The sequence below is a fragment of the Portunus trituberculatus genome, chromosome 42, assembly GCF_017591435.1.
Source record: "Portunus trituberculatus isolate SZX2019 chromosome 42, ASM1759143v1, whole genome shotgun sequence".
In the NCBI taxonomy this organism is placed as follows: domain Eukaryota; kingdom Metazoa; phylum Arthropoda; class Malacostraca; order Decapoda; family Portunidae; genus Portunus; species Portunus trituberculatus.
The window spans coordinates 11,806,938-11,819,437 of NC_059296.1; the positions used below are offsets into that span (position 1 = coordinate 11,806,938).

The 12,500-nt window shown below is 40.5% G+C and overlaps 3 protein-coding genes across 3 annotated transcripts in view; 1 reads left to right on the top strand and 2 right to left on the bottom strand.

Annotated features, from left to right (window-relative positions):
- Positions 1–5,311, top strand: part of LOC123517527 — an 8,729-nt gene extending 3,418 nt beyond the window's left edge. Inside the window, exons 2-8 of the mRNA XM_045277670.1 lie at positions 107–239; positions 531–730; positions 1,215–1,409; positions 2,059–2,157; positions 2,756–2,833; positions 3,656–3,754; positions 4,922–5,311. Coding sequence (XP_045133605.1) covers positions 107–239; positions 531–730; positions 1,215–1,409; positions 2,059–2,157; positions 2,756–2,833; positions 3,656–3,754; positions 4,922–5,074 — 957 coding nt within the window. The 3' untranslated portion in view covers positions 5,075–5,311. The remainder of the gene's footprint in view (positions 1–106; positions 240–530; positions 731–1,214; positions 1,410–2,058; positions 2,158–2,755; positions 2,834–3,655; positions 3,755–4,921) is intronic.
- A 147-nt stretch (positions 5,312–5,458) lies between these two features.
- Positions 5,459–7,690, bottom strand: LOC123517528. The gene is made up of 4 exons (XM_045277671.1): positions 7,339–7,690; positions 7,007–7,162; positions 6,708–6,887; positions 5,459–6,190 (listed from the first exon to the last, which is right to left on the bottom strand). Exons 1-4 carry the CDS (start codon positions 7,496–7,498, stop codon positions 5,961–5,963), a joined length of 726 nt encoding a protein of 241 aa, XP_045133606.1. The 5' UTR covers positions 7,499–7,690; the 3' UTR covers positions 5,459–5,960.
- A 1,864-nt stretch (positions 7,691–9,554) lies between these two features.
- Positions 9,555–12,500, bottom strand: part of LOC123517516 — a 3,197-nt gene continuing 251 nt past the window's right edge. The window contains exons 1-4 of the mRNA XM_045277650.1: positions 12,024–12,500; positions 11,693–11,848; positions 11,291–11,470; positions 9,555–10,930 (exon numbers count right to left, since the gene is read on the bottom strand). The exon at positions 12,024–12,500 is cut by the window's right edge and continues 251 nt beyond it. Coding sequence (XP_045133585.1) covers positions 10,698–10,930; positions 11,291–11,470; positions 11,693–11,848; positions 12,024–12,228 — 774 coding nt within the window. The 5' untranslated portion in view covers positions 12,229–12,500 and the 3' untranslated portion in view covers positions 9,555–10,697. The remainder of the gene's footprint in view (positions 10,931–11,290; positions 11,471–11,692; positions 11,849–12,023) is intronic.

Below are 12,500 nucleotides of genomic sequence, written 5' to 3' on the forward strand. Positions count from 1 at the left end.
AATTGGCCGGCTGAAGAAGAAAGCACAATAAAATGGCCATTCAAATTATGCAAATGGCAGCAATTGAAATTATAACCTCTTTATTAACATAACATTCCTTTCCCAGCAATCGTTCACAGCCCGGCCGTCCCTCACTCTGGTGTACACCTGGGCTGCCCTGCTGACGATACTCCAGGTGCACTTGTGGAAAAAGCAGGGTCACGTCCCTTCCCCAGCCTTGCCCTCCACTCCCGTCTGCAGTACGTTTCCATCCAACCACCTGCCTCGGGGGAGTGTGGCGTTTCTCTCCTCTCCTGCTATTTGTTTTCTTGAAGGGATGAAAAGCAAAGCACATTATTTCTTACTTTGCATACCGCTATCAGATTAGCAAGCTCTAGTCTGTAAATGACAATAGAGCTATTCTTTTTACTTTTTTGTCTCTCCTAATCTAAAGTAACAAACAAATCAATAAATTTTCAAACTATTCACTGAATAACCGGGAATAAAATAAAAATAACCTTTTTTTCGTTTTAATTTGGTTTTCCTTCCAGATACGTGTTTTCGTCGTCTGTTGCGCAGACCTCTAATTTGGCGAGATAAGATACTTGTGGATCATCTGAGGGACCGCCTGGAGACTCGCTCACCTAAACCTTCACCCAGCCAAGCTCTTTCCCCCGAACACCCACCCTGGGCCGGCGTGGTCACCTACAACAACACCGAGATGTTCCTGCGCCATGTGTTCGCAAATAAGGTAATGACCCTCACTCTTAAAAGTGTCATACTCTCAACAGGACATTTTAGAGTTGATAGAAGAAGTAAGATATTATATTTTTTAACAATAACAGAGAATAATTGCTTAACTACAATAGAAACATCGTTGAAACCTCAGATATCTTTCATAACAGTCTGTCGGAAGAAAACGAGAAAACGAGAGAATGTTTCATGGAATAATACCGACGCGACTAATCCTTTTGTGAACTTTGCTTGATGGAAGTCTAGTTGACTATAGTTCATTCCTTCTTCGTCTGTATAAATGTATGAATGAATGTAAGTGATAGGATTTAAAGAGGATTGTATAGATAGGATTGTATAGATAGGATTTAAAAAGGATTGTATAAATGTAAGTAGATAGGATTTAAAAAGGATTGTCACGTATAGGTAGACTTAAAGTAACTTCTTATACCTTCCTTCTTTGTGAAACTCTAACCATGCCACTACTGTACCCATGATAACAGCGGGACGGAGTGTTCGTGGAGGTGGGGGCCCAGGACGGTCTGTGGCTGAGTAACACATGGTGGCTGGAGGCGGTGATGGGCTGGCGAGGCTTGCTTATCGAGGCTGACCCGCATAACTACATGAAATTAAGGAACGCACCCAGAGCCGCTGTCACTTTCCAGGGCTGCGTCACTCCCGCGCTCCTCACCAGCCAGGTTTGTGAAGGGGAAGGGGTGAGTGAACTGTGGCGGGACAGGAAAAGATGAAACAAAAGTAAATGTATCGATGTTATGCAATCAACTCCCCTCTAGAATAAGGAATAGAGTAAAATGATAGTGAAAACTCGCCCAAAATTTATATGATGTTAATAGTAGTGGTATTTTTTAATTTTTTTTTATTTATACCATGTGGATTTTTCACGGGAATTTATGGGCTAAAGGGGATACTTTATAGGGTACCTCCTATCTCAAATCCCACCCGCTAGAGAACCGTTGCCCCAAGTGAGGAAGCCCAACCTACACTCGGACCGTGGACAGGATTCGAACCCGTGCGCTTGGAGACCCCTCGGACCCCAAAGCACACATGGTTCCACTGTACCACATATTGTCAACTCTCTCTCTCTCTCTCTCTCTCTCTCTCTCTCTCTCTCTCTCTCTCTCTCTCTCTCTCTCTCTCTCTAGTAATAACAATAACAGCATCGTTAATATTAGTAGCACTTAATGTTCGCAGCAACACACAATAAATATGTCGTATTGTTCATCCCTCTTCCCTCCTCCTTTCCTCCTCCTCCTCCTCCTCCTCCCCTCCTCCTCCTCCTCCTCCTCCTCTTACTCCTCCTCCTCCTCCTCCTCCGTCTGCTATCAGGAAGTAATGTTGCGGAGGAACAACACGGGGACAATAGACCATGATGTAATGAGGCACCAGGAAGGACACACCAAACTCCAGAAATACGCCACAGAATCGGTAAGACGAGAGAGAGAGAGAGAGAGAGAGAGAGAGAGAGAGAGAGAGAGAGAGAGAGAGAGAGAGAGAATTACAAAGCGTCAATATTGAACTTCCTACCCGTCAGCCTACCTTCAATTATAGTGGACAAAATAATGGAGCCTATAAGTGGCGGGAACATTAGTGATAATTTGGCCAAGTATTAGTTGATAAAAGATTCACGAACTTGCTGAGGCAGAAGATAATGGAGAGAGTCACGAAATAAAGTACCTGGCTACACGAGTATAACAGGAATGATATAGTGGTGCTAGAATTAATGCAGAGGAGAATGACTGAATGAACGAAGATAAAAGCTATTCACCTTACACTCCTTGAAGGGACGTAAGTGAAGAGGGAAACTTGATAAAGGATTTAAATTGATATGGGGGAATATAATGAGGGTAATATGAGTAGACAAAAACATCAATAACAAACCAACTGCCCAGCAAACAAACTAACTAACAAACAAGTAACAAGAGTAAATGCCCCTACGCTTGTGTGAAAAAACGAAGAATGAAAGAACCCACAACCGAAACCAACAACATCCTCGCGATAACCTTTGACTCTCAACTCTTGGCAGGATCAATACGTCGGCCACACCTTCATTGCCACCTGCTACCCGCTCACGTCCCTCCTCCTCGCTGCAAAACTCAGGAAGGTGCGTGAGTAAACATTTAAGGAAAACAGAAATATGAGGGAATAACTAATGAGGGATATGAATAGAAGCCATGATAGTAATGAAAATGGAAAATAAAACTTAGGAGATGTGTGTTAGTAGTTTAAGCTCAAGTGTTGAAAGTAGATATTAGAGGAAAATAAGGAAAGTTAATACGGTAACAGGAAAACAAAAGAAGAGTAATGACAGTAGTGATGAGAAATGAAACTTATAGGAAAGGTTCGTGAGTGGTTGAAGTTCAAGTGTAGGAAGTAAATATTAGAAGAAAATGGGGAAAGTGATAAGGAAAATTGAGTAACAGGGAAAAAGAAGTCATGATAGTAATGATGAAAAAAAAAATCTAACTTAGGAATTAAATGCTAGGAAAAAATAGAAGTAATGAAGACGAACCTATTGTGTAGTTAAAGTGAGACGAAAATAAACTAAGCTTGATTGATAAAAGGGGATCAATGAATGAGAAAAAAAAACCGCATGAATAAACTAATGAATAAATGAATGAATAAACGAAGACTTTCTATTCTGAGTGCACATATAGTCTGGTATCTCAGCTGCCACTTCTTTTCCTTGCCCTTGGCCGGCGCTTCTAAATAAAAAAAGAAAGAAAGAAAGAAAGAAAATAAATAAAAACACAAAATTAAGGTAAAAAAATGAATAGAATAGAGAAATCAAGTTTGTTTACAGCTGAGAGGCAATGACAACCAAATAAAAAGAAAGAAAAAAACGGATACCTGAAGACAGCTATACTTAGAAAAAAAAATCATCTTTATGTTTTCAGAAAGTGACGGAAATTTTCTTGTACTCTAGATTGATTTGCTGACTTTCGACGTGGAGGGAGGAGGATTCGAAATGATGCGAGAGTTCCTGGATATCAACAGACAACTTCGCAACAAATTCCAAGTCAAGGTAATGATATATAATGACATTGGACTCTCTGTTACAGCGTGATTTCCCTTTTTTTCTTTCATGTTTCTTTTTTTTTTTCTTTTTGTTGTTATTGTTGTTGTTATTCTTTTTCTTGTTCTCCTTGTTGTTGTTGTTTTCTCCTTTTTTTCTTCTTCTTTTTCTTCTTATTTTCTTCTTCTTTTTCTTCTTTTTTTCTTCTTATTTTTCTTCTTCTTTTTGTTCTTCTTTTTCTTCTTCATTTTCTTCTTCTTTTTCTTCTTCTTTTTCTTCTTCTTTTTCTTCTTCTTTTCTTCTTCTTTTCTTCTTCTTCGTCTTCTTCTTCGTCTTCTTCTTCGTCTTCTTTGTGTTAAGATATAGAAATAAGATTAATCTATTTTGCTTCACTACACATCATTTATTTCGAGTAAAAAGAGAAAATAGTATCATAAAATGAAGATCTTAGTATCCTTCATTCTTTTTCGTTATTCGACCAGCATCGCAATTTACCATGTGCTTCAGTAATCAACCTATTTAAGGAAATTATGTACAAAAATACCGTGTACCGTGAAAAATACGCAAAGATTTCACCTTTATAGTGGCAATGAATCTTGTGGTATTGTGAGTCTTTCTGGAAAAAAAAAAAAAAATCTGGGTTATTCTCATCGCTTTTTTATTCATGTTTTAGGAGTGAGAGAAGTAAGAACATATACACACACTATGCATTAACTGACGAAGCTGTGGATACAAGGAACATTCATAACTTTAAAGATAATCACAACAGATCTTACAAAATAAAGAAATTGGACAAAACGAGCTTGACTCATTCCTGCAAATATACGATTAGGTATGGATAATTAGATAAACACACACACACACACACACACACACACACACACACACACACACACACACACACACACACACACACACACACACACACACACACACTATCAATACTTTTTAACGTTACGAATGTATGGCTTCAATTTAAATGCTTTTCATAATAAGATGAACGCGTGAATGGATAAATGGCCAAGAAAACATTCAGGATAGATACACAATGGATAGCTGGGTATATTGATCCACATTTTGACGTTTTGTTTTTCCAGGTAAGAGAGTAAGGTATCAAGATATATTCGTCACATTTACTCTTGCCGCATGTTCTGATGGTGTGTTTCCCCTCGCCAGGCAATGCTGTACCAGGACAACGAGCTGCCACAGTTCTTCACTCTAGACACCATCAAGGAGCAGCTCAAGGACTTCGGCTACAGTCTACTCCAAGTCACCATGTACCATTACTTCGTGTATTCCGGCATGAACATTGAGATGGTGGACGGCTGAGGGATGAGCGTGTTGCTGGTGACTGACAGACGGAGGACCAATGCGAATTAAGGCAGTTACTTGTCATATAAAGTTACAGGTTATAAGTACTGTACACCACAAACTCGTGGTCCAAACTCTGGCGAGAGCCTCAGCCTTATACACAACATGTCAAATCAAGTTGTTGTTGTTTATGACGCATTGAATAAGAAAAAAAAGGAGTCTCTTGTCCCTCATCATTAAAATTGAGAGTATCGATCGGGAATATTACATGCATTCTGTGACTTTTTCTTTCTATCGCTGAAATGTATCTGTATGAATATATGAACTAAACAGATATATCATATTGACATGGTGCTTGGTGACAATATTCAGACATTTATGCATGGGAAAATGACTCACCGTAACACAACACAATGCAACACAAAACAAGACCACATCCTGAAACACTCAGGGTTCTTCTGATGATTATTTCTAAAAACCACAGAGAATGTTACCTGGATTGACATGGGTGTTCTTACAGATGATGCAGAATCCTTCTTAGACTGTCAATAGAATCATGGAACATATGTATACTCACAGGGCCGTTTCTAGCTTTGTGGGGGCCCTAGGCAAGATGCTGTTTGGGGGGGCCCTAGATTTCAATTTTTCGTCGGAGCCCCTGGGTGACTTAGGAAATTTAAATTTTCCAAGCTACCCAGGAGGCTCCCTGGTGGCTTGGGGGCCCTAGGCAATTGCCTTGTCTGCCTATAGCTAGAAACGGCCCTGTATACTCAGAAGCCTCGATAACATGATCTATGGCCTACTTAAAGTACTAGCTGAGATAAGGAGTTGAAATGTAAGAGTGTGGTCTTGTGACTCAAAGAAATACAGAAAAGAACTCATAGTGAGATCGATTGACGAGACCTCACCAAATGATGCCACGTGGATTAGCCTGACACAAAGGATTACAATTGTTTTGTTGATACCTGTCGTCTAGTTTGTCCCCTCTCACTCTCATGGCCGAGAGCTGCCTGCCGCCATTGTTAACAATCTTACTAGCCGCCTGTGAGAATGGCGTGTCGTCGAAATTTGTTCCGTCGCCCCAGATCAGTGCGGAGCTTCTCGTCACCTCCAAGTCCAGCCACAGCTGTTTGCCTGCTGGGACAGGACAATGATTAGCTCTTTTGTTTTCGTACAGCCGAGATTGGCAAAGGGCAGAATATATTTTTAAATATAACTTGCTAACTGCCGCTTTCTAAATAATCTGTAAGGAAAGATGCGAAATATGTATGACTTCAAATTCAAATACTAATCTCCGAATCTTAGAACAGAAAACAAAAAAGAAATGAAAATAAAAAGATAAAAGAGCATAAGAAAATACGGGAAGCTGCAAGAAGCCAGCAAGCCTACATGTGATACTTTCTTATTCAACCATCCCAGCTCTCTGTTGACTCTATCACTCCATTTCCAAATAAAAACTAAATAAGAAATCAAGCTATGAGCACAACAGCAAATAATAATAACATATACATAAAATTCTCTCGAGTTTAACGTTAAGTCCTGTCTCAAGATTCGAGTTATGAAGCGCAAGTGATTTGCTTGTGACGCATCATTAACATGTAGGCATTGGTGTCGTTTTGTGATCACCATATGAGGCTCACGCGTGCATTACCTGTGGCTTTTCCGATCTGCACTACCATGGAGAACTGAATGGATCTCTTGAAAATGGTCAGACGGAATCCAGGAATTTTGCTGCACCATATCCTGGCGTCGGTGAAGTTCACATTAATGTTCCCCATGAGGTACAGCAACCCGTCCTCCTTCACCCCGAAGTCAGTGGCGGGCAAGGAGTCTGCAGCAGAAGTTTTGCCTCTCATTCCATCCATTTGTACACATTATTACTTTTCCTCTTTAATCACGATCGTCTAACTTTTCGAAGTCACTATAATACTTCGACAACATCTTACTCACCGAACCAGTAAAAGTAATAGGTTTCATATCCACTCAACACGGTGGTTTCCGTTGGTCCTTTACTGGACAAGAGGCAGGAGAACTCCCCGCCGCCGCTGACGCTGGCACTCGCCACTACGCACCGATCATCATCTTTACAGGACAACTTACAGCCACCTAAGAAAGACATTAACTATCTGGTGATTGATATAGTTAAAATACACTTGAATTATGTGAAGAAGCTTTCTGGAACTTCTTTTTTTTTTTTTTTTTTGTCTCTGCCAAAAGAGGAATCTACTCATTTAAGATTGAAAGAAAAAAAAAAAAAACACTATAAAACAAAGCCAACCCACAAGTACTCCTGACGGTGAGGTTGGTGTAGGCATCCTGAGGAGTGAGAGTCCTACCAGGCGCCAGTAGGTGAACCCCCCAAGCATTGGTCGGGAAGTAGTGGACAGAAGGGCTCCACGCCAGGATGGAAGGGACTGCAGCCATAAAAACCATGGCCAACATTTCGTCTTTTCAATCTTATTTCCGATGGAATACTGTCCCTTGCCACGTGTGGTGGGAAGCTGCGCCCTCTACAATCGAAAGACAGAAACTTCACACTATAAAGACTTCAGCTTCAGCCTTCCACAGTTTGCCGGGATGCAGAGTTGTTGGTGTCAGACGTGTTATGAATGGTGTTGCCTCGCCCCCACGTCAACCAGGTATGGCCCAACGTAGGGAGTGGCGGCAGGAAAGGGGAGCCACCGCCAGTAGTGAGTGACCTGCGTGACGCTATCAAAACTCGTGTATTTTACGCATGCACAGGCTAAAAAACACCACCACGCTGCTACCTCCTCCATCATTAACACGACCATCCCCACCATTACAATAGCCACCGTTACCACCACTAACGCACAAAACTTACGCTCACTATTCACTTCGATCATGCAAACCACCATACACCAACTTCATAACAACCACTGAAACCACTAAATGATTGTAGTATCCTTAACATCCAACCTTATTATATACCACTTGTATTTTTTCTCTCTCTCTCTCTCTCTCTCTCTCTCTCTCTCTCTCTCTCTCTCTCTCTCTCTCATTAACATGTTTTTGTTTCTTAAAGAGAGATATCAGTAATAGAGAGTGTGTGTGTGTGTGTGTGTGTGTGTGTGTGTTACGCTTTATCACGTATTCGTCCCAGGAATTCGTACACTACTCATTATTCATCGGGCCACACACCCCTGTCCACGATGTTGGCTGGCTTTGGAAGTGTCCTCCCATCAGTAGTGTGTGAAGCCAATGTCCCACCATCCCGGAGATTGCTTATATGACCAACTTCAAAAGACGTACCGACAGAAGTTCAATTTTAGAAATGAAAAAGTGAAGATGTTTCCTGGTACACAATTTACTGAGCAAATAATTTTGAGACCTTAGCCATGAAAGAAGACGGCCAGGGATCGAACCCATGCATGACAAGGTTCTTGGATATCTAAGGGAATACATTTCGCTTCATCACTCAAGCCATGACGATTGCCAGAACTTAAGCATAGTTTAGTCGATCTTGACTGCCCGGCCACCACAACACTGATGACGAATGACACCAATCACCACCGCCTCAGATTATTGCCACCAGCGCTGCTATTGTCATTGCCAACACCAATAAAACATCACCACACTCTGGCCAGTACATTCTCTTTGTCATACAGTAGGAGGCTCAAGCGCGAGGAAAAACTGTTGAGCTCATGAGGGACAGCATGGTCCTTCTACTATGTTATACCTCGATTCGCTCACCGTAGTATACAGTCACGTCCACCTCATTTTATCTATAACTGATTAATTTTTCATTGTTCAATACTAAAAATGTAGTTCTCTGTTTTCATCAGCTCTCTGTAACCCTTCCATTACATCTACACTTATTTCCCATTCACCTTGGCGTGTTTTGTCCCACTTACGGCAGGGATGGTAAGGAATGTTGAACATTACCTTAGCTCACCCAAAAGTGTCATGTAAATAAATAAATATTAACATGCGTGCCAGATATTTTTTTGCTATTTTCCCATTATGGGTGAAGCAGAGCTTTCATTGTGTTTGGAGAATTAATACGTGGCATGAGGGACTGCCGTAGTATGGGAGCAGAACTAACTAACACAAGGATGAACTGGCATAAAATGATGATAAACAGATATCATTTTATAGTCTAGCACCGCCTGCCATTCTTCTCATCTGTAAAATAACTTGAACCTTTATCAATAACTGCATGCTTGTTGTCATTTTCTTATCACTAATATCCAGTAAGAAATTAAATTTTAAGAGATCTGATGGATTGCTGTGATATCGCGTGAAAACAACGAATTTGTCGAAATTGAGTGTAATTGTTCAATAAATCGAAGCGGTGAAGGTTACAATAGTTCATTTTATGTTAGCAATAAAATATACTTACATATATTCATTCCTCTCTGCAAATCCGAGAGCAGTCTCCTCATCTACCGCTCAATATAATGTTGATTTTCTTCTTTTACTTTTTTCGGGAATATAAACAATGAAGCTCAGACAATGCTTGAGAAAATCACACACCATGCATGCAGCAAATCTTATTATCGTTACATATGCCTAACGAATTCATAATCTTCAATTTGGTGATTCAACAAAATAAGATACATCATTAAACAATATCATTACTACCTTTAAAAATATTGTTCCTGAAAAACAAATAATCGTAGACAATTGCCGCTGGGTCTCGCTTACAAGACATGGGAAGGCCGGCAAACAGAGCTCATATTCCTATCCCACTTCCATTCTTACCTTTACTAGTTTTAACAGGCTCAAACAAAAGATGCTGACTTTTCAATAGTGTGTCCATGATTCTACCAATAGTTTAACTAGTCTTACACACCATCAGTGACAACAAAACAGCAGGATAATCATCTCTTCTGATCCTACTAATTGCATGTCTCCTCTCCTCTCGCTGCCTCGATGCATAAGGTTTTTTTTTTTTTTTCGCTTCCTCCCACCCATATTTTATTCACTAATGCAAGAGTTGATCAGAATCCTCAATCATCCATCTTCTTTTTCCAAGTAAATTCTGGAACTCTCTGCATTCTTCTGTACTTTCACCTTTCTATGACTTGATTCTTTCATGAGAATTAAAGGTTTCAAGGCACTTATTCTCAATTTTTGAATACTGTGCATATACTGTAACTGTATTAATCTGCTCAGGACTTCATCACATACCACCAATGATCACATAAGTAGTCTCGTTCAATTTTAATAACAACACAAAAACTAAATGAAATTGTAACACTACAAGAAAGCTAAATAAATGGTTCACTATTGTTAATATTAGCGCTATATAATTATGTCTGTTTCAGACTACAACAATCAAACAACACTATAGCTTTGTCATAACAACACTGTAATGTTCTAATTATAGATATCGCATTACCTACTAACATTTTGGTGATAAAATAGTCACATTATGATATTCACTAAGGTACACCCAGAAAGTTCCAATGTGTTCTCCCTACGATAAGTAATCCACCATATTACAATGAAAAGTGTATAACAAACCTGCTGATCATTGACATCATACAATACAACTCTGGTAGAATCTCTGATTGAAGAAACTAATACATTTGAAAGAGCACAAGTTTCAAGCATACTCACGACTTGAGATTCTTCTCAACCAAATAAACCTGAAGACTGGAGGTCTCTTAATCGCAGTTTACCAGTCCACGCCCAGAGGGTTGGCTTGGCACAGCGTGTGATGGAAGGAGCCCATGGTGTCCGCCTTCACGCTGCTGGTGCTCTTCATGAAGTAGTAGATAGCGTTCGGGTTACCATTATCATGCGGTAGTACTGTCAGAGAGCTGGCCACTGTGGAGTTGTCAAAGGGCGTGTCGTCTCCCCACACCAGTATCCCGTCTTTGAGTTTCAAGTCCACCCAAGGTTTCCGCCCTGCTGGACCGAACACATAAATCAATAGATAAATAGCCAGGGATTCTGCTACTTAACTGTAAGTCCCTCAAATATATATATATATATATATATATATATATATATATATATATATATATATATATATATATATATATATATATATATATATATATATATATATATATATATATATATATATATATATATATATATATATGGAGAGAGAGAGAGAGAGAGAGAGAGAGAGAGAGAGAGAGAGAGAGAAACTTGGTTATTTATCAAAAAAGTTACTATGTGTAGCAAATGCAAGTTCAATAACTCAAGAATTCAACACACACACACACACACACACACACACACACACACACACACACACACCTGTTTGTTCCATGTACGTTTTGACGGCAAGCAGGTGGCTGGGTGTCTTGATGGTGGGCAGTCGGTGCCCGGGTAGATTTCCACACCATTTTTGAACATCCGTGAGTTTCGCTTTCCAGGCTGATTGTAGATAAAGGAGGCCGTCTTCTCTTATTTCGTACTTACCAATCTTACTCTTCTCTGTGTAATGAAAGAAACACCACGTGAAGGGAAAAAAAAAAGGTTAAATATGAAAAAAATACAACATGATATTGCTTGTTTCATTTTGCAAGTTATTTTTCCGGTATATGTTTGTTTTGGCGGACACACACACACACACACACACACACACACACACACACACACAGAGAGAGAGAGAGAGAGAGAGAGAGAGAGAGAGAGAGAGAGATTTCTACCTCTCACCTGGCCAAAAAGAAAGTGTTGCATTTGGATCGTCAGCTATTTCTATGAAGGACGGGATCGCTTCTGCCAGGCGGCACTGCACCGCCCCATCCCCGTTGGAGGTCGACCCCGCCGAGGCGCAGTTTGGGTGAGTCCAGCAGGCAACTCGGCAGGCGCCTGAAACTCCGCAGAAAAGAGATCAGTGGCTAAACTTTATTCTCCACTTAAGAAAACTTTAGCTGCCTCTATTATAACAGTGACTTCCATGTCGTACGCATACAGTCTATGTAAACAACACGAATCAGTCAGCGCATGCAGATTTTGCACTTATATATTCGCCTGTCTTACGTACTTTTATTGTTTACATTGAGAGTTAGGTAAGAATCCTGTTCTTCCACACGCTTGCCTGTCCCGAACAAGAAGTCACCCATGGCAGAACTGCTGATGTAATGCACTGATTGCGGAGATACTTGTGAGAATGAGAAGCACTGAGGCCACATTGCCGCCACAGCCATCACCGCCAGCAGGTTAACAGGGAGGTCAGCGGCTCTCGTCATGCCTGCGTCAAGACCACGAGACTGGCCACAGGATTTTGTTCGGCTATTCTTATCTCTTGCAGATGAGCGTTTTTCTTTAAGGGTGCAGTAAATGGTCAACGAGTCGGTATGAGTGGAAAGATTGTATATAAATGGTAATGGCAGCTTTACGCCTCACTACAATACTGCTTCCTCCCGCTCTGGCAGCCAGTATGTGCACAGCTGTCTCCTAGCACAGATACCATGCACTGTACAGTAGAATATTCTATGATATGGCTGTGATCAATTATTCC

Excerpts from the sequence above, each read along its gene's own strand:
- LOC123517528 (XM_045277671.1), bottom strand. The coding sequence starts at position 7,498 with ATGTTGGCCATGGTTTTTATGGCTGCAGTCCCTTCCATCCTGGCGTGG. Across the intron at positions 7,163-7,338 it reads CCTCACCGTCAGGAGTACTT|GTGGCTGTAAGTTGTCCTGT; the intron begins GTGGGTTGGCTT and ends TGTCTTTCTTAG. Across the intron at positions 6,191-6,707 it reads GCAGATCGGAAAAGCCACAG|GCAAACAGCTGTGGCTGGAC; the intron begins GTAATGCACGCG and ends CTGTCCCAGCAG.